This window comes from Penicillium solitum, assembly GCF_028829755.1.
Source record: "Penicillium solitum strain IBT 25940 chromosome Unknown utg000001l_segment0_segment0, whole genome shotgun sequence".
In the NCBI taxonomy this organism is placed as follows: Eukaryota; Fungi; Ascomycota; class Eurotiomycetes; order Eurotiales; family Aspergillaceae; genus Penicillium; species Penicillium solitum.
Genome location: NW_027072121.1, coordinates 7,538,983 through 7,557,334, shown reverse-complemented (window position 1 = coordinate 7,557,334; position 18,352 = coordinate 7,538,983). Strand labels below are relative to the sequence as shown.

Genomic DNA, 18,352 nt, shown 5'->3' with positions numbered 1-18,352 from the left:
CGTGAGACCTGGGATATACCTAGGTAGTGTCGGATCATATGGAGGGCAGAGATAAGAGGTAATAAAGAAGGGTAGCCGATGCTTACGCACCAGGGAACCAAAAGGAGAAAAGGGCTTGCTTGATAAAACGGCCGGGTCATGCATGCGAGGGTAAGACAAAGAACAAGGAAGAGAAGAAGGGTAAGACTTCAACGGAAATGAGGCTGCATTGGTCGCGTGGCAGGAAGTAAGATGCTATCACATGGCCATTTCCGCACGCAACTTTGCCAGCTCGGCTTCCTCGTCGTCTTCTTCTTGTGCCTTGGCGGGGTGTTTGACTATAGGTAAGTCAGTTAGTGAACGATATATGTGATATCTGTGTATAGGGTCCGGTTCCCACTTACGATCTGTATTTCCCGCAGCTGGTAACCGGTCCAGTTGACTGCCAACTGGTACGGTCCCGGTGTGGAGCATCTTCGCGTCCATAGCTTCCTGCTCCAGACCCTCCAATTCGGCATCGAGCTCTTCCTCGTCCGGCTGTTCGCCGATAGGGAAACTGGTAATGACGCTTCCGATTTCGGCGCTGAGTGCATGCTGGTCTTGGAGTTCCTCCCTGCGAGGTATTAGTATAGCTGTAACATGATATAACAAGAGCCACGATATGGCAATAGGATAGATAAGGGATAAGGGATCCTGTGAGCCGGCAGCAACGTACATCGTCTTGTCGACATCCTCGAGCTTCATTCCACCATGGATCTGCTTCATAGCGGCACCGGCCTGCTTCATGGCAGCCAAGGTCTCGTGGTTGATGTTCGCGGCTTCGATGGAGTATATCTGCTGCTCGAGTTGCATAATCTGGGCTGTTGTCTGCTCGAGATTCTTCTCGTGGACCTTTTTCCGTCGAAGGGCGTTCTTGGCGGCTATTCAACGCAATAGTGGAAGAATCGATAGTTAGCCACCATCTGCAACTCTCAAATAGACGTGCAGCAACAATCTGCAAGATCCGCAACCATACCATTCTTATCTGTGTTAACGTTCTTCCGTGCCATAGCCTCCTGTTCTGAGATCTGGGTCTCGAGATGCCTCTCGCGCTTCTGCAGCATATCTAGCTGCTCGCGCAGCTGTAGGATAGCGTTCTTGGGCGCATCCTTCCGCTTCTGAGCGGCGGCCCCGCCAAACCAAGACCACATGGTAATATCGGTGTTTGTGTAACTGGAAACCGAAGGAAGTAAATAAGCAGGATTAGCCCCGGGGGTCAGGTAATTTGTCCAAATGAGACCAGCGGCGGAAAATACGGAGTGAGTGAGGAGAGAAGAGTAGGTAGGTTGTTTTCTTTGCTGCGAGTCAGGCGGAGCGATAGGCTCCAGGCAAAGTCAGTGAGCCGACAGGCGAAGTAAGAAGGGCGGAAAATAAGGTCCGAGTGACCAGTATGTTTGGGGCACACGACTCGCCGAGAGCGCTTCCAAGGATAATTTCTGGATGAATGCAAAGTGGAGGGGAGGGAGGCCGACTTTCCCCTCGCTGAGCCTATGACATACACGGTAAGGCCAGTCACGTGCGCCATCAAGACCGTTGTATTTGTGACCTTTTGGTCTGCCTCTTTATTATTTTCTTTCAATCTTCACACTTCTTACAATGTTAAGCATCTTCTTCAATTAGCGCAGAGATGAATGGGCCGCGCCCCTCGACTCGCGTGTTCCTCTCCGACCTCTCATCTCTACAGGCGGACTCGAAGATCCGCTTTCTTGGCTGGTGTGTTAGGCCCAGAGCAGAGAATGAAACAGTATAAAGTCGAGGCCTTCCAATACTAACGGCAATCTACGTTCTTGCGTACATACAGTGTGACGCATTATACTATCACCACCGGCCATTTGATACTGGAACACAACTATCCACGCAGCAAGATAGCTCCAAGCTCTGTATCTGTGGACATCAATGCCCTCCTTGAGGACCTGACCGCCGAAGAACTGCGCGTAGGAACATGGCTGAATGTCGTGGGCTATATCAGAGAGTCGGAGCCGGCACTGCCGCCTTCTTCATTCTCTTCAACTCCCGATGACGCGAATCAGTCGAGTCAAAGGCCTTCTAGGGTGCCCCCTCGTGTGGTGTATGTCGAGGCAATCATGGTCTTTCCGGCGGGAGCTATTGGGATTGGGGAATATGAACGAATTCTTTGCAATTCTCAGCATGTTGAGCGCATGATCCAATCCACGCACTAAGAAAACATTTGTAGTGGCTCAAATGATTACACTGAACTTACAACCAATCGGGCATTAATGGAGCGTCTCTGCATTAGATACTTTGCTATATAATTACTTTTCGAGCACCTCAGATACAAGGCGAGGGGTATCAAGACGTAAATCAAAACACCAGGCAAAAAATCCCTAAAAGGCAAACCTAAACCACTTCCGCCTTCTCCTCGTCAGGCCGATTCGCCTGCTGAAGCTGAAGCTGTCTCTTAGCCCGCTTCCCCTCCAGTTTCGTCTTCTCCTGCTGCATGCGCAGAATGAGGGGACTCTTTACGCGAATCTTATGTCCATACTTATAGAACACAAACGGAATCGGCACAATCACAACCTCCAACACCCCCAGCAGAGTGCCCGCCCAATTCGGCCCCAGACTGGCATACATAGAAGCGCCAGCAAGTGGCAGAACACCACCGAGAACACTCCGAATAACTGAGTTACCTGCCAAAGCAGAAGCAGCATACATACCGTAGCTTTGAGTCAGGTAGTTAGACGCATAGATGAAGACACCGGTGTTCCCCGCGCCGAACGGGATTCCCGCGAGCAAGGGCACGATCCAGTGAATCGAGGCTGGGGAGCAGGTCCATGCAAACCAGAGCTCACCGACTGGGATCATCGCTGCGCAGATGCAGACGAATGAGACCATTGCTTCTGGGTATGGTTTTCCGGTCTCGGGGTCCTTGGCGTGGATGTTGATTAGTCGCCGGATAAAGGGTTCGCAGGCGATTGTGAGGACAACGCCGATCCCGATGCCTAGGAAGGCGAGCCCAGACATGCCCAGTTGCCACCCGCGAATGTCGCGGAAGACAATTGGGTAGGCTACGAAACAGAGGTACAGGATGCCGTAGATGATTGCGATGTAGATGTTCCAGAAGATGCTGAGGGGGGGTTAGTTTCATGTCTTGTGGGTTACCGTGGGATGTATAAGTGTAAGACACTTACCAGATTGGCTCGGTGACTGCCATTACAAATGGCCGACTGAGGTTCAGCTTGAGGATCTCGGGAAGGCTCGCCTTTTGGTCGTAGCGACTCCACCAGCGGGACTCGCCGGTCTCCTTGCGGAGTCTAGCTGCCTTCTTCTGGAGAAGGGTTGGTGCGTAGGTTTCCTTGAGGATGATAGCAAAGACCAAGGCAACAGCGGAGAGAATGAGAGCGATCCAGCACATCCAACGCCAGCCAAGATATTGAGTGACGAAGCCTCCGATAACAGGACCGATGACTGTATCCTGTTAAAAATGGACTCCTTGTGCCGGGAAAGCGAACAAATGAAGAACAAACCTGGTCCATTGAGTGGCCCAATACTCCAAACAGAGATCGCCAGAGCACGGTGTTCATCATCCACCAAATCGGCCACCATACCTGGTGCGGTAGAGATCATGACACTACCGAAGAAAGCAGCGATAAAGCGAACGACGATCAGTGCTGTGACGGACTTTGCCAGAGCGCAGGGGATAATCAGGATTGTGAAAATGGTCAGACAAACTATACAGACAGGCTTCCGTCCATAGACCTCGCTCAACGGGGCCATGAACATGGACCCGATGGCAAGACCAAACAGGTAGAAGGTCAAGCCAAGGGTGACGATAGTCTGGGATTCGCCGAATTCCTCACCCATTAATGCAATGCCTGATGTATAGGAGGTTGAATATAACACGCTTCCGAGTTTGTTAGCCAGAGAACCTGCCTGGAAACTTAAGATAGAAACTTACACTATGAGAGTGTTCCATGATAGAAATAAGATGCCCATGGACTTATATCTGAAATTCCAGTTCTTGGGGTTCTCAGGGTCATCTTCGCCATCCCAGTCGACCTCATAGTCAGGGTCGGCGGTGGCATTGGTTGCGATTGTTGTGACACGCTCTGACAGTGACATGTGCGAGGGACGAGCTGTCAATGTCTTTGCTATCGCATCATCGTTGGTCTGTATTTTTACCGTAGAAGTGGACTCGATAGAGTCTGCCTTTGAGGACATCCTCTCAGTGTTTTCGGGTCCTTTATCTTGGCCCAACGCATTGGAGTATTGAGCTGCCATGTCCGGAAGCTTGGATGGATGACCTTTGAAACAGTGAAACAGAGAAACAATGCTTAGGGAGCTTATTTGAGCGTGTACCGGAAATCAAATGAGCGAGTTGCTCCAATACTAGGGGCTGTAGCGAAGAAAATAGGGGAAATAGAAGCCAAATGTCGGTCTGTTTTCCAATTTCGGCTCCGAAATAAGGCTGTAGTAGAGTGTGTCGTTCTCTATTTCTTAGAGATATATGGGTGGAAATGCAGCCAATCTAGACGGAAATCCCGAAGCCGAGGTTGGTTTGAGTCTCAACCGCAAGCTCTCCAGAACACAGATTCTAACAGAAGACAGAAATCAAAGACATTTATCATTGAAATCACTTAGAAACTCGGAATTTTTTCAAATGTGGGGCCGAGAGTCAGTGATAAGCATATTCGACGAGAACGAGCTGGGCTTGCAGGACTTGCGGGACTTGCGTTATGCCGAGAATATGATCTGTAGCTCAGAATAAGGATAGTTTGCTTTTCCTACTAGGGAGCATATGGTATATATTGGGAATTCGAGTAACAGATTTCCTTTATATGCCCTCTCTCTATATCCTCTTAACCCTTGGCATGGGATTTTCCCCATGGGCAAAGAGGTCCATTCATGGCGTGATATCTCCATAAGACAGAAATTGGGTGTTTCGACCTAATTTGTCCCCACACGGCCTGTTAGGCCCGAAGGAGTGCACATGTGGATTTCTAGTCTGGGCAGCCTGGGCTCTAGTGTGCCGGTTTGCCGAATACTTCCCGTGAGAGTGGAATACATCCATGGATATTATATATAAAGTGTACTTATAACTACTTAATATTGTATTTCTCATGGAGTTTACTACAATTATATACATATAAATGTATATTTTAACCTTGGAATACAAACGGAGTAAGTAAATATCAGATCAAGTTTTAAGACGTCCATATATAAAAGTGGGGTTCACTCTAGAACCGGGAAAAGGCCCGAACAAAAAAAAGAAAAAAAGAAAATAAGAAAATAAGAAACTTGGATTTCAATCCCAACTACTCCACTCTTTACTCCGTACCGTACTTCTAGGTAACATTTCGGAAGGGTTCCGATGTCGAGTGGTAAAGAAAAGAGTATAGATGATATAGATATAGTTTCGTATTCGATCTATAAAGCCCATAATTCGTTATCATATCCGTGGAGACAAGATAGCTATTCGGTTAAATAGCCGACCTTCTATCCGTAATCGCAGATGGTTTAATAGAATCTTTTTGTTTTCCAAAGTTAACGACAAACGGAAACCCTGGGTTTGACAATTCCACCGCATTTTGCTCCAAATGAGGGTCTCAGGCCGCTTGTAACATACCCGATCTAAGCGACCTGTCGAAATGGATCCGATCAGATTGCGATGTTTCAATATCCTATCCGAAATAGGTTGTTTTCAATTTACACCTTCAAACAACCCTATGCCAAATGGCAAACTTTTTGTACTCCCTTGTAACCTTTCTTTAAAACCCGCAGTGAGACTGCAACCTTGCAAAAAGTATTCTGTAACTATCCAACTATCATGGCGTCGCTTATAGCAACCAGCCTGGCTGGACTGGGTGCTTTTTATATGTGGCGTGTCAATTCTGCTATGAAAGTAGTCCCCGAAGAGGCGCAGAAACTATCACCGCATCGCTGGACAGTCGAAGAAATCAAAGCAGCTTACAAAAAGAGCCTGGAAACTCCCATCGATGTGACCAAGAGCCTGCCACCAAAACAATCCCGCCGATATGTGATTGTAGGCGGAACTGGTACGTATACATACAACTCGCTTCGTATATCAATCCACTGACTCTCCAAACTACAGGTCTAGTTGGCGCTTGGATAGTCTCGCACCTCCTCGCACGGGGCGAAGACCCCAAGGCCATTCGCATTCTAGACCTAATCTCCCCAGAGCAGGATATCCTCAACAAAGGCGTGGGCTGGATCAAAACCAACATCACCGACGAGCTCGCAGTGACAACAGCATTCGAAGAGCCATGGGCTGCTACTGTCACCAATCTCGCCCTAACAGTCTACCACACCGCAGCTATAATCCGACCCCAGGACCGACTCAAGAGCTTCCTACCACTCAGCCGCAAAGTCAACATCGACGGCACACAGAACGTCCTGAACGCCGCAAAAGCCGCCGGCGCGACAGCCTTCATCTGGACATCCTCGGGCTCCATCGCCCTGCACCAGCCGACTTTCTGGATCGCGCCGTGGGCAACCCAGCCTAAGCGCGTAGTCCAAGTAATCAGCGACAGCACCAAACTGCCCGAATCACACTATCAATTCTTCGGAAACTACGCCGCGACCAAAACCGAAGCAGAGCAGCTCGTACGCGCAGCAGATGACCCAGCAACAAACTTCCGCACCGGCTGCATCCGCCCTACAAACGGCGTTTATGGTACAGGCGGTCAAGCCAACAATGTCATCACGGGTCTTTACCTCCGCAACGGAGGCAGTCCGACCTGGGCTCGCCCGATCCTGCAGAGTTTCGTGCATGCTGAAAACGTCTCGATTGCACACCTCTTGTACGAACAGCGTTTGATCCAGCAGAGTGAGCCTGGTTCGAAACTTCCCAACACAGGTGGCCAGGCGTTCATCGTTAGTGACCCCAACCCGGCGATTGCATTTGATGATTTGTATACACTGCTCACGACATTGTCCAAAACGCCGCTTTCGTTTCCGGATGTGCAACCTTTGCCGTTGTTGGTGATAGCGTATTTTGTTGAGATGTACACCTTCTTGCAGTACAAATATCTCTCTTGGTTTCTGCCGATGTTGTCGGGGGATATTGGGCAGCTTCAGCCGTCACTGTTTTCCATTATCAATGTTCATGTGTTTGCTGATGATTCGCGTGCGAAGCTGGCACCTGAGATGGGTGGGTTAGGGTATAACCCCCCTCTGAACACTCTGGACGGTCTGTGTCGGCGGCTTGTGGATTGGAATACGAAGACTGAGAGGGAGGGAGTTGAGGTCATGGGGAAGAAGATGCGGTTGGGACCTGTGGAAGTTTCGGAAGACGGCGTTGATGTGGTTCCGCCGAGGGTGTTGTAAGGACTTTTTTGAGTTTGATCGATCTACTTGACCTGAGTAGAAGAGCAGTCACCGGTTATTTTTACTTTTTTTAATGAACATCATCTGGGGTGCAATTCAATCTGTACTTGATCTTAAGAGTTTAGTTTTAAAATTGGAACACGGTGTGGCATGAAATGGAATCATATTTGGAGAGAAGGGCTCTGGTAGATATCACTCATTGGATCTTCTGTAACTTCCAAAGTTGAAATAGCCGGAGCCGACCAGCAGTACCCGGCCATATCACGGTCTCCTTCCTCAATCTTCATTTGGACGCAAAGGCTTTTTTTTTTGTTGGAGCTTGGTAGGAGGATTGATAAACCCTTATAGGAAGGCGTAACTCGAGGCCGATAATTGTGGGCGCTGGCACTCTGCCAAAACACACCAAGAGCCCAGTGTTGATAAACTGGGTGGGCGAGCATAAGTCCTCGGTGTAAAAGCAAGAGCGACACACACAGACCACTCCCCAAAGTGTTTATGGACGAGACAAAGGCATGGTAACTCTCGGTAACTCTCAAGTCCCACACATGACACTCAACTATGCAAGCGTTCCACCAAGCAGACTGTGCGACCAAGAACGTGAATCCCTCGGCCAGCAGATGGTCGCTAGAATGACAGGCTTTCATTTTCAGAAAGATAGTACACAAACAAGACGAAATTTATCCCTTAGCGAGCCTGCTGCTGGGCCACTTGACGCAAATGGTCAAGACGCTGTATGCGCAAACGCTCGGATGCCACCTCAACATCAAGGATCGCGCCAAGACGATTCTTCCAGGTCTCCTCCAGACTGACTAGCTCACCCTGGCTCGCCTCCTGTGCAATTTTTCTCTGCTTGTTCACCTCCTCAGAAGCCTCCTTCGTCTCTGCCAATTCCTTCTCAAGAGAACCGAGTATCTCCTCGAGCTGTGAATTGCCAATCAGCCAAGCGTTCTTGCCGTGCTCTTCCAGCAGAGCCAGGTTCTCGTGGCGCTTGGATAGGTGCGAGCTTGACGAATATGCCTTCTGCAAAGTCTGGCGCCATGCGTCTAGATCGGGCGTTTCGGTGTCTGATGCGCGAGTCGGGGCCTCTGGTGCTTCGTAGCGGGATAGATCGATTCCGCCTGTGAGAGGTGTCCCTTGCGCTTTGCGCGCGAGTTCTTGTTGCATAAATTGAGAAAATCTGGGTTCTGGTGCTTCCGGGATCCAGGGGTGCATTGTGGAGGCGTGCTTAGGGGATAGCTCTGCGTTAATGAGCTGCTGCGCTCGCGCTTGCGCCGACGCAGTGGGCGCCGAGTCGATATCTTAGAAGGTTAGCAATTGGGTTCCAAATGGACGTATCTTGTCCACATTATGTACATACATGGCAGCGAGTCATGAGATTCGTTGATTAACGGCATTTTGGAGCGATGTTCTTGTATGGATGTCAAGGTGAAGACCAGTAGATTAATCTGAGAATCGTTGCTATGTGAAGGCGGTAAGGAAAGCGGCGAGAGCAGTGCAGCTGACTCGGCCCCTATTGGCCACGTGACCTCAACTTTTATATGCACCGAGAAACAAACAAGGTGAACAGTGTAGTTAATAATTTTTATGGTAACTAATTAATTTATCTAATATGAATGCCCCCATAGCCGAATTGGAGTCGTGCGATATGTTTTGTATGTTTCTGCAGCAAAAAGATTAGCGTTTAGGAGTCCGGGGGAAATGCTTGGGCGAATGGCATTGCCCTCTAGGATGCTCTCCATGCTCTCCTGACTGCAGCGATGATCCTATCCGGTCTGGATTGTTTTTACGCGAGGTACCTGAGTCCTAAAGCAAGTTTTTAACTCGCCGACTGGCTAAAAATCGAGGCAATCTAGTCTTCACATGTGCAGTAGGCCTACGAGCACATCTCATCCCCCGTGCGGGGAGTGTAGCGAAAGTCTATTCCCTTTTGGTGCGCGGGCTTCAATAGATGACGATCCCAACCCCTACATCGCTTAGACGAATGTCACCTACCGAGTACTTGATGTACAATAATGTGCAGCTGCTTTCCCAACTTTGGGGTTACTTGGGTAATGATCTTCTGTACTTGCAGGTAGCTCGTTCGTCTTCCCAGTGTATCACTAGTGCACTTGTATAAGAACCCGTTCCTCCCTTGAGGATTTCAGCTTTTCAAAGCTACAGTTATTCAGCGCGGCTCTTCTGCAGATGCCATAACTCTATATTATTTGGGGTATATCGGCAAATCCTCCCCACAATGGCTAACTTTCGCATGGGCGTTACCTTTGCTGGGGTGACTCTTGCGGTCCTGGTGTTTTTGCAGCTGATTGCGGTATTCAAGTTCGATAGCCAGTCACAGTCACCTTTGCCTAGCTTTAATTCAAACTTCAACCAGTGGAAAAGCAGAGCAAGCATGGCGGTAGCTGACGATATCTTTTTGGTCGGAGCAGGCAAGGCAGACGTAACTGGGTAAGTTTATGCTTTAATTTCGACATATCAATGTACTAAATTGGCTAATATGATAATTAGGCCCGTTGTGGAGCTTACTCTCGCTGGGTATGCCAGTTTGGACCAACTAGGCACAGGTCTTAGGCAGAGACTGTATTCTCGCGCCTTCATCTTCGCAGACCCAAACAAGCCCGATGACACTTTTATGTACTTGGTTCTCGATACACTTACGGGTGACACGGCCGTGCGACATGGTGTCTTAGAGGGTCTCACTGCGCTCGGTGGGAAGTATGCACGGTACGGCGAACACAACGTCGCAATGACGGGAACACATTCGCACTCCGGGCCTGGAGCGTGGATGAACTATTTGCTGCCTCAGATCCCGACATTGGGTTTCAACAAACAAAGCTACCAAGCCATTGTCGACGGCACTATTTTATCAATCATCCGTGCCCATGAAAACCTGGCGCCAGGTCGGCTCTCTTTTGGATCCATCGACTTACAAGACACCAATATCAATCGAAGTCCTTTTTCATACGAGCATAACCCCGAGGAAGAACGGGCACGGTATTCTGCAAATGTTGAAAAATCGCTCTCGCTCATTCGATTTGATCGCGAATCCGACAACAAAACAGCGGCTATCCTAACATGGTTCTCTGTTCATGGCACGTCTATGTACAACAACAACACTCTGGTCAGTGGCGATAACAAAGGTGTCGCAGCTTACCTCTTCGAGCGCAGTGTCAACGGCGATGCGAGGTTCACTGATGATGCCGTAATTGGATTCTCTCAAGCGAGCGTCGGGGACACATCCCCTAACATCCTTGGGGCTTGGTGCGAAGACGGCTCTGGGGAGATGTGTCGATATGAAGATAGCACTTGCGGTGGCAGAAACGAGGATTGCCATGGTCGAGGTCCTTTCTTCCGTGAGAACGACAGTGGAGCGAAGAGCTGCTTCGAGATTGGGCGCCGCCAGTACTCAGCAGCAAAGAAGCTATACGAAGAGATGGATACAACCCCTATCAAAATTACTGGAAATTCTGCGGTGAAGTCTTTCCATGTGTACCAAGACATGAATGGCTACACTTTCCCCTCGCCGTTCAACTCTAGTACGTTGACGACTTGTCCTGCGGCTTTGGGGTACTCCTTTGCCGCCGGAACTACAGACGGACCCGGTGCCTTTGACTTTACCCAAAATGCTACCGGTCCAGCTGAACGCAACCCCCTGTGGCAAGTTGCGCGTGCAGTTATCCATCAGCCCAGCCAAACGCAGCAACAGTGCCAAAGCCCCAAGAACGTGCTATTGGATATCGGCACTCTCACTGAACCTTATCCATGGGCCGCGGATATTGTTGACATCCAGGTCTTGCGAGTGGGTCAGCTGTTCCTTGTTATCTCCACCAGCGAGGCTACTACGATGTCTGGGCGACGCTGGAAGGAAGCTATTGCGAAAGGAGCAAAGGACCACCTTTCTGTTTCCAACCCTCTAGTGGTACTAGGAGCCCCGTCAAACAGTTACGCTCACTACGTGGCAACAGAAGAAGAGTACGGCGCTCAGCGCTACGAGGGCGCGTCCACACTCTACGGCCCCAACACACTAGCAGCCTATGTCAATCTGACCCTCACTTACCTGCCGTATTTGGGAAGCTCGTCGCAAGTTGCTAAACTTCCAGTCATCCAACCTGGCCCCTCTCCACCAATCAACACCAACCGTTCATTGAGCTTCATTACGGGTGTTGTGTATGACGGAGCGCCCATTGGCAAGCACTTTGGAAATGTGACTTCAAACCCGGAAAGTGGACCCTATAGCCCCGGAGATATTGTCAGGACGACCTTTGTGGGTGCCAATCCCCGCAACAATCTGCACCTCGAATCGACCTACGCTGCGGTTGAAAGAAAAAGCGATTCTGGTGCATGGGAGGTCGTACGCAATGACCGCGACTGGAATTTGGTCTTCACATGGAATCGGACCAATGAGATTCTTGGCCACAGTGAGGTGACAATTCAATGGGAGATTGAGGATGAATATTATAGTGTCGACACAACGTCCCCTCTGCAGGCTGGAACCTATCGGATGCATTATTATGGAGACTCAAAGAATCCCTTTGGCCAAATCTCACCATTCGAGGGCATCAGTGGGATTTTCAAAGTGAAGACTTCATAGTCTGACTCATTTATAATATAGGAGTGTGTCGAGTGATGGGTAGTTGAATGAAATGTGTCAAACAATTTAATTGGCCATAGTGTACGACCTCAGGGAGCAACCAAGCCATAGTAATTATATCTTCACCTACGCGCCCGTACACGTAGCGAATGGATTAGCCAGACACTCTCGGTCTAGAAGTCTACCTAGTCCATATGTCAACACGAAATCCTCATAATAACAAAAGTGGTCCTGCGCCTGCAGCCGGCCAATCACCACGCGCCATCGACCAGGGCAGGGCGCCTACTGGAACGTCTCTTTGTCGCGCGATCTATTTCTAGCATAGATTCCGTCCCACAAAGAACCCCTTGCAATGGCGGTTCCCACTGGGACTAATAGTACTAGATTATTTTGGATTTGTTCATAGAAAAGCCAAGGTTTGAACAATGGGCGGCTGACAGAAAGCCCTAAGCCCAACTCGGCCCCTGATGAAACCCCAAAATGCAGATATACCAGCCAGGATCCTCGATGGCGAGGGACTTGAAAGAAAAATCTCCTTCCTGTTAAAGTCTCAGGTTGCTTCATCTTGCCCCATTCTTTTGTTTCCCTTCGTTTCTGTGGTCTCTAGTGATCCAGCCATTCTTTCATTTGCAAGCCATCAAGACGCCTCCTAGGCCTTGTATGCGTTCCCATTAATTTCCTAATATTCTCTTTTACCATGCTTTCTTACACGTGTGATTGTGTCTATCTTATTCAGGTGCTCTAGTATATCTTTGACTGAGCACCCAATTTTTTTTACTGTCCCACTTTGTCGGAGTCGTGTCCTGGCGATCATTTCCAATACTCTCGTTTCTAAATCAGGATGCTTCGCTTTCAGTTCTTTTTGTTCCTTCTTCTGCCATGGATGGCCTCGGCTGGTCCGATCTCTCGCTGGCTATCCCAGTCATTGGAGGCACCTGAGCCGGCTTCTTTCCCCCTATTGCCTGATCTTGAACGGCGTGAAGCTGGAGGTATCACCGAAATCACACCTTTGGCGGCACCTACCCAACTACCTTTCACGTACGACGAGCCAATAGTACCTTACCCTTCCCTAAACAGTTAAACCGACCTCTAAGCTAACCATCGCTCAAAGCCAACTACATCCCATGTGTCAACCATAACTCATGAGACCACCAGTCAGAAGCCAACTACAAGCCAAGAGCCAACGACGACTTATAGGACAACCACTAGTCCGAATCCAACTACAAGCCATGTTCCAACTACAAGCCATGTCCCAACTACAAGCCATGTCCCAACTACAAGCCATGTGCCGGCTACGACTCATAGGACAACCACTAGTCCGAAGCCAACTACAACTCAAGTGCCAACCACTACCTCTCATGCATCCACTATGACTCGGCGATTCCTATCCTCGTCCACAACCCCGGGAATACTGCATTCAACGTCCGTAACTAGTTTATCACCTGCCTATATTCCAGGCTCAACATCCTCCCTCGATTCCTTGGTGATACCGAGCTCATCCCAATCTTCATCGGCTGCACTTCTAGGGGGAGCAAGCAGCAGCAATCCTTCCACGTCCACACCGGTGATCCCAACATCCAATGCCATCCAGTCTGCAAAAAGTACACAGAAAGAATATACATCATCACACCCTCCCACGTCGGGATCCAAGCCAGTGGTGACCGTAACCGAACCTGTGATCGTATATGTGACCAAAGGAGCACCAAGTCCTTTCTCAACAAGCGTCATCCATAACACAACCAGTGTCAACAACTCACTGGTGTCGTCGGCAAAGCCAACGGTAAAATCGTCTGCTGAACCGGCAACTACATCTTTGAATTTTGTGACTATACATTCCACTGCAACGTCGGTCATTCGTGTGACTGTTTACCCAACATCGCCATCACCTGCTTCTTTATCTTCGGTCTTGCCATCCTCAACGGGGAGCGCCCCGAGTGTGAATGCAGCGCCCATAGAGACTAGTTATGCCAGTGAAACATCAGTTATTCCTACGACCGCCAACTCGGCAACATCATCGCTTCCTTCTTCATCTTTGTTGTTGTCGTCCTCAAATGAGATTGCTCCAGTGGTGACAGCTCATGTCACTTCCACGAGTGTTGTTCCTCTGACTGTTTACCCGGCTAAATCGTTACCTGATGCTGTGTCTTCGTTATTGCCGTCCTCAAGTGCGATTGATTCTGTAGTGACAGCCCGTGTCACTTCCACAAGTGTTGTTCCGTTAACCGTTTACTCGACAACATCGTCATCGGCTCCATTGGTCCCGTCCTTAAGTGAGACTGCTTCATTTGAGACAGCTCCTATTGTGACAGTCCACGTTAGCTCCACAAGTGTTGTTCCAGTAACCGTTTATTCGACCACATCGGTACCTTCTACTGTGTCTTCGTCATTGCCGTCCTTAAGTGAGACTGCTCCTGTTGTGATAGCCCATGTCACATCCACTTCCACATCTGCTACCTCAACCTCCAAACCAGACCAAGGGATCCTTACTGTGAACCCGGTTACGCCGTCTGGCTTTATCACGATCACTGAGACTGAGACCGAGACAAAAACGGTGACAGATCGCATTACTGAGACTGTTACTGCCACTGTTGCTCGGGATTAACTGCAAAGTTGGGAGGAAAGTAACTGTTTTATATTTCTAATTATGGAGGCTCGTTTCGTGTGGTCTTTTTCTTTCATATTTCACAGACTATTTTCTCTGTTTTTCTAAATACCTATGTCGAACTATTCTTTACTTGTAACTACAACTTAATACAAGGAAGCTATATTCAGGCTGAGCCATAAAATAACATGTTTGGGCCCCCGCTGGTCCCTTCGCGATGTACATCCATATGTGCATACCTACATACCTTCCAAGGCGACCCATATAGATCATAGGCAGCGCGTTGTTGTTTTCATGAGGTATCCCCTCAGGTCTCAGATAAACCCTTCCAGTCAAATACTATAACCATAAATATACCTCAACAGCCTCTTAACTTGCCTTCCACCTAACCCTCCCAACCCACATAGCCCAATCCCGCACATCCTCCCTCTCACAAATTCTCTCAACGGTAAACCACTCCCTAGCGAGCTCCTCATTACTCGCCATGCGATGCACAAAACTGTGACAAGCGCGGCAAAGCCACGCCACGCTATTCAACATCCACTCATCATGCCAGCCCTTTTTAACAACTTTCGCATGCACCCCACGCGGAATCAAATGATGATACGAGAGCGGGATCCAGTCGCGCTCGCAGATCTCGCACGCGTCCGCGCGTGTGTTTGCCCACGCCGGCGGGCCGGTCGTCACGCTCGATGTGTACTCTGCAAGCACAGGCGCGAGGAAATCCAGCAGGTCTGATGCGTCGGGAATTATGCCGTAGACTAGTAACGATTCGGTTACGCTAACTGGGATTGGGGAGAATAAGGGTTCGAGTGTGGCGCGTGAGAGGGGAGTGTCGCTGTCTGGGGGGATGTAGAGGGTTGATAGGGTTGGGTCATGTTGGATGGCCGCATAGCTTAGGGTTTGCAGGGGGTCTGGGAATATGGTGAAGGTTTCTGAGGCTAGGAACTGGGGTTGTTAGCTTTGGGTCTTGTTAGTTGTTGACTGTGGTGTGTGGGTTTTGTTGTGCCTGAGGGCTGATTGCTTTGCGCTGGGTTGGACTGGCTGGGTGCATATACATCAACAAATTCGGCGAGCTCTTCTGGGTCTGCTCTCCCGGATGAGACTGTGGTCGCTGTTGTTACATCTTTGCGCTCGGTGCGCTTGCCCTTTGGCTTCCGTCGCGTTGGCTTTGGTTTTTCCTCAGAGCGGGCCACAATGGCATTAGACAGACATTCGCGGAATACAGCATAGTTCTCATTGGAAGTCATTGAGACTTAATTAGGAGAAAAGCCTTGACCTTACAACTTTGGTCTGGAGAGCGCGTTGGGCAAAACAAATTTGCCCCACGGAAGATTGACATCATTCTTCAGCCAGATTCTTCGACGTTCTTCAAAAGGCTTCAAACTTTGTTGTTTTTGACCTCGGGACTTATGAAACATCATGACGGCCAAAACAATTGTCGCTTTTGATCTATATGGCACTTTACTCTCAACTGAATCGATCGTTAAACAACTAGAGAAACATTGTGACAATGCCAAGGCGCAGTCGATCTCCGCGCTCTGGAGGCGGTATCAGCTAGAGTACACATGGAGATTGAACAGCATGGGCAAGCAACACTTCCAAGCTTAACGGTCAATTATTGACGATCAAAAAGGCCGCTATGAAGACTTCTCAGTCATCACACGTAACTCCTTATTGCACGCGCTAGCCGACAACAACGAGCAGCTGAGCGACGACAACATCGAACACTTGATGCAAGCTTACGACAGTCTCTCTACGTTTTCTGACGTGAATCCAGCTTTGGCCCATATAGCTGCCGACCCAACCATCCAAGCTGTGATATTCTCCAACGGAACAAAAACCATGATATCAAACTCGGTGTTGCGGTCCAAGGACCTCTCGCCGCACGCGAGCGTCTTCCATGATATCGTCACCGTAGACGAAGTCCAGCAATTTAAACCATCGAAGGCAACCTACGAGCACCTAGCGAAGCAGACAGGCCAAGACCTATCCCAGATGAGCAAACTTTGGCTGATTAGCGGCAACCCTTTCGACATTGTCGGGGCGCGCGCTACAGGCATGCAAGCTATATGGGTTGATCGCGGTGGTGCGGGATGGAAGGATGCCATGGCGCCAGATCTACAGCCAACGGGCATTGTACACAGTCTGGAGCAGATTATGAACGAAATTCATTGCCGTCGGCTTTAAGCCAAGGCTTTCAATATTGAATTTTAAATAAAGGTTCCAAACACCAAACAGAGGCTTGAAGAGGAATGTACAGCTGAATATATTTCCAAACGCTCCACACTTGAGTAGAAGAGTTTGGGGTAAGCCAGCAGATTTAGTCTTTCCTCCCATTTCCCCTCCAGAACAGTGATTGCAACAAAAGTTCAGAGTGAATAGGGAGGAATTCAGTTTATGTGAAGAAGAAAAGGAAAAGGGCGCTCGGCGAAAAATTTCTCGATGAAATAGTACCGGCTTAGTCATCCTATCTGATATCCATGGATCACGTGGCACCTTATCGATAAGGTGCTGCCTGCTTTCGAACTCGTCCATGACCTTTGGCAGGGATTCTTTGAACCTGTGAACCTACAAGTCATGTCGCAACTTTTGGATCCCAGTCGAGCTGCTTGGCTGTATCCTATTCGGGTATGTTATTTTAGGGGTTTCCAAAGCTTCATGGCTAACCTAAACAGGGAATCTACTATTTTGCGTCCAATCGGTTCCTATGGCCTCTCTTCAAGGCTCGCCTGCTCCCCATCGTCCTCCTCTCATCCTTCATATACTTCATTCTCTTTTTCTTCACGTACCTTCCCCAGGTTGCCTTCCTTGCCATCTTCCAGGGCAGCTCAGCATGGGTGAGCGGCGCATTTCTGGTGCTTGGTGAAGGAGCTGCGATTGTTGCCGCACTCTTCGAGGCATTCTTTGTCGATGAGACTCTAGTGGATATCTTCGATGCAGTGTTGGTGAACGAGGGCCAGGAGGAGCTTGTTACCACTTCGCGGGTTATTTATCCCGAGCCCGGCAACCCAGCCAAGCGTCTAGGCACGCCGACCACCAGTGCCGTGTATTCTCCATTCTCGTTGCGGCAGATCGCCGAGTTTATCATTCTGCTTCCGCTTATCTTTATTCCGGTGGCCGGCACTCCTATGTTCCTACTTTTGACTGGCTATCGTGCCGGTCCCTTTCATCACTGGCGTTACTTTCACCTACTGGATATGTCCAAGCAGCAGAGAAAGGAAAGTATTAGCCGTCGTCAGTTGCAGTACACTACGTAAGTCACGTTCCTTTCCTCTGTTGATACGAGATCTCACACACTCTAGGTTTGGGACGGTGGCTCTGATCCTTCAACTTATTCCTCCTTTCTCTATGCTATTTTTGATGACCACGGCTGCTGGGTCGGCACTTTGGGTGACGGATATCGAACGCAAGCGACGAGCTATTAACCAGCAGTCTAGTCGACTAGGTGAGCAATACCGTGACGATATTATGCCATGACCTGTGAACGATATATCTATTTCGGGTGATTGAGGTTACTGCAAAAATGCATCTAATTTTCCATTTCTGGTTCCTGGTTCACCTTTGTGCCGTGTCACTGGGAAATAGTCGAGCACAGTCCAATTATTCTTGAAAAATCCCATCGTAATTCCCTCTACCTGGTTAGTTTCGTAAAAAGATGGTCTGAAGCTTTTTGGATTGGGAGTGGCACGTGACTCCAACACGGTCCGAGACGTGTTTTCTTTTTATTGCGAATTTATTCACAATATAACTCTCAGAATCATCCCTTGAGAGCAGATCACTGGAAATATTGTTTGAATAGTTGCCCCGGCAGAGTTCAAGTACCCCATATTTAGACC

General features: G+C 49.1%; 10 protein-coding genes across 10 annotated transcripts; 6 read left to right on the top strand and 4 right to left on the bottom strand.

Annotated features, from left to right (window-relative positions):
• Window positions 1–237: 237 nt before the first annotated feature.
• N7455_002886 (ESCRT-III subunit protein SNF7) lies at window positions 238–1,169 on the bottom strand (the record flags this gene model as incomplete). Its single annotated transcript, XM_040955169.2, has 4 exons — window positions 238–317; window positions 384–592; window positions 695–899; window positions 995–1,169. The coding sequence occupies 4 exons, from the start codon at window positions 1,167–1,169 to the stop codon at window positions 238–240; spliced, it is 669 nt and encodes a 222-aa protein (XP_040814296.1).
• Window positions 1,170–1,609: 440 nt separating this feature from the next.
• Window positions 1,610–2,262, top strand: N7455_002885 (nuclear telomere cap complex subunit Ten1). Its single transcript, XM_040955180.2, has 2 exons — window positions 1,610–1,731; window positions 1,820–2,262. The coding sequence occupies exons 1-2, from the start codon at window positions 1,646–1,648 to the stop codon at window positions 2,196–2,198; spliced, it is 465 nt and encodes a 154-aa protein (XP_040814288.2). The 5' UTR covers window positions 1,610–1,645; the 3' UTR covers window positions 2,199–2,262.
• Window positions 2,263–2,376: 114 nt separating this feature from the next.
• On the bottom strand, window positions 2,377–4,257 carry N7455_002884 (MFS transporter; the record flags this gene model as incomplete). Its single annotated transcript, XM_040955090.2, has 4 exons — window positions 2,377–3,103; window positions 3,168–3,444; window positions 3,504–3,880; window positions 3,935–4,257. 4 exons carry the CDS (start codon window positions 4,255–4,257, stop codon window positions 2,377–2,379), a joined length of 1,704 nt encoding a protein of 567 aa, XP_040814268.2.
• Window positions 4,258–5,803: 1,546 nt separating this feature from the next.
• On the top strand, window positions 5,804–7,323 carry N7455_002883 (putative 3-beta hydroxysteroid dehydrogenase/isomerase family protein; the record flags this gene model as incomplete). The annotated part of the gene is made up of 2 exons (XM_040955069.2): window positions 5,804–6,032; window positions 6,089–7,323. 2 exons carry the CDS (start codon window positions 5,804–5,806, stop codon window positions 7,321–7,323), a joined length of 1,464 nt encoding a protein of 487 aa, XP_040814462.2.
• A 684-nt stretch (window positions 7,324–8,007) lies between these two features.
• On the bottom strand, window positions 8,008–8,717 carry N7455_002882 (pre-mRNA-splicing factor SPF27 family protein; the record flags this gene model as incomplete). Its single annotated transcript, XM_040955138.2, has 2 exons — window positions 8,008–8,621; window positions 8,681–8,717. The coding sequence occupies 2 exons, from the start codon at window positions 8,715–8,717 to the stop codon at window positions 8,008–8,010; spliced, it is 651 nt and encodes a 216-aa protein (XP_040814327.2).
• Window positions 8,718–9,556: 839 nt separating this feature from the next.
• Window positions 9,557–11,911, top strand: N7455_002881 (neutral/alkaline ceramidase; the record flags this gene model as incomplete). The annotated part of the gene is made up of 2 exons (XM_040955285.2): window positions 9,557–9,768; window positions 9,829–11,911. 2 exons carry the CDS (start codon window positions 9,557–9,559, stop codon window positions 11,909–11,911), a joined length of 2,295 nt encoding a protein of 764 aa, XP_040814371.2.
• Window positions 11,912–12,752: 841 nt separating this feature from the next.
• N7455_002880 (uncharacterized protein) lies at window positions 12,753–14,513 on the top strand (the record flags this gene model as incomplete). The annotated part of the gene is made up of 2 exons (XM_040955236.2): window positions 12,753–12,965; window positions 13,023–14,513. 2 exons carry the CDS (start codon window positions 12,753–12,755, stop codon window positions 14,511–14,513), a joined length of 1,704 nt encoding a protein of 567 aa, XP_040814325.2.
• A 369-nt stretch (window positions 14,514–14,882) lies between these two features.
• N7455_002879 (HNH endonuclease) lies at window positions 14,883–15,763 on the bottom strand (the record flags this gene model as incomplete). The annotated part of the gene is made up of 2 exons (XM_040955052.2): window positions 14,883–15,461; window positions 15,572–15,763. The coding sequence occupies 2 exons, from the start codon at window positions 15,761–15,763 to the stop codon at window positions 14,883–14,885; spliced, it is 771 nt and encodes a 256-aa protein (XP_040814407.2).
• A 172-nt stretch (window positions 15,764–15,935) lies between these two features.
• Window positions 15,936–16,703, top strand: N7455_002878 (haloacid dehalogenase, type II; the record flags this gene model as incomplete). Its single annotated transcript, XM_065604375.1, has 2 exons — window positions 15,936–16,101; window positions 16,150–16,703. The coding sequence occupies 2 exons, from the start codon at window positions 15,936–15,938 to the stop codon at window positions 16,701–16,703; spliced, it is 720 nt and encodes a 239-aa protein (XP_065462866.1).
• A 390-nt stretch (window positions 16,704–17,093) lies between these two features.
• Window positions 17,094–17,993, top strand: N7455_002877 (EI24 domain-containing protein; the record flags this gene model as incomplete). Its single annotated transcript, XM_040955086.2, has 3 exons — window positions 17,094–17,144; window positions 17,192–17,769; window positions 17,819–17,993. 3 exons carry the CDS (start codon window positions 17,094–17,096, stop codon window positions 17,991–17,993), a joined length of 804 nt encoding a protein of 267 aa, XP_040814508.1.
• Between the last annotated feature and the right edge of the window lie 359 nt (window positions 17,994–18,352).

Coding starts and splice junctions, on each gene's coding strand:
- N7455_002885 (XM_040955180.2), top strand. CDS start 1,646: ATGAATGGGCCGCGCCCCTCGACTCGCGTGTTCCTCTCCGACCTCTCA. Junction 1,732..1,819: donor AAGATCCGCTTTCTTGGCTG/GTGTGTTAGGCC, acceptor GCGTACATACAG/TGTGACGCATTATACTATCA.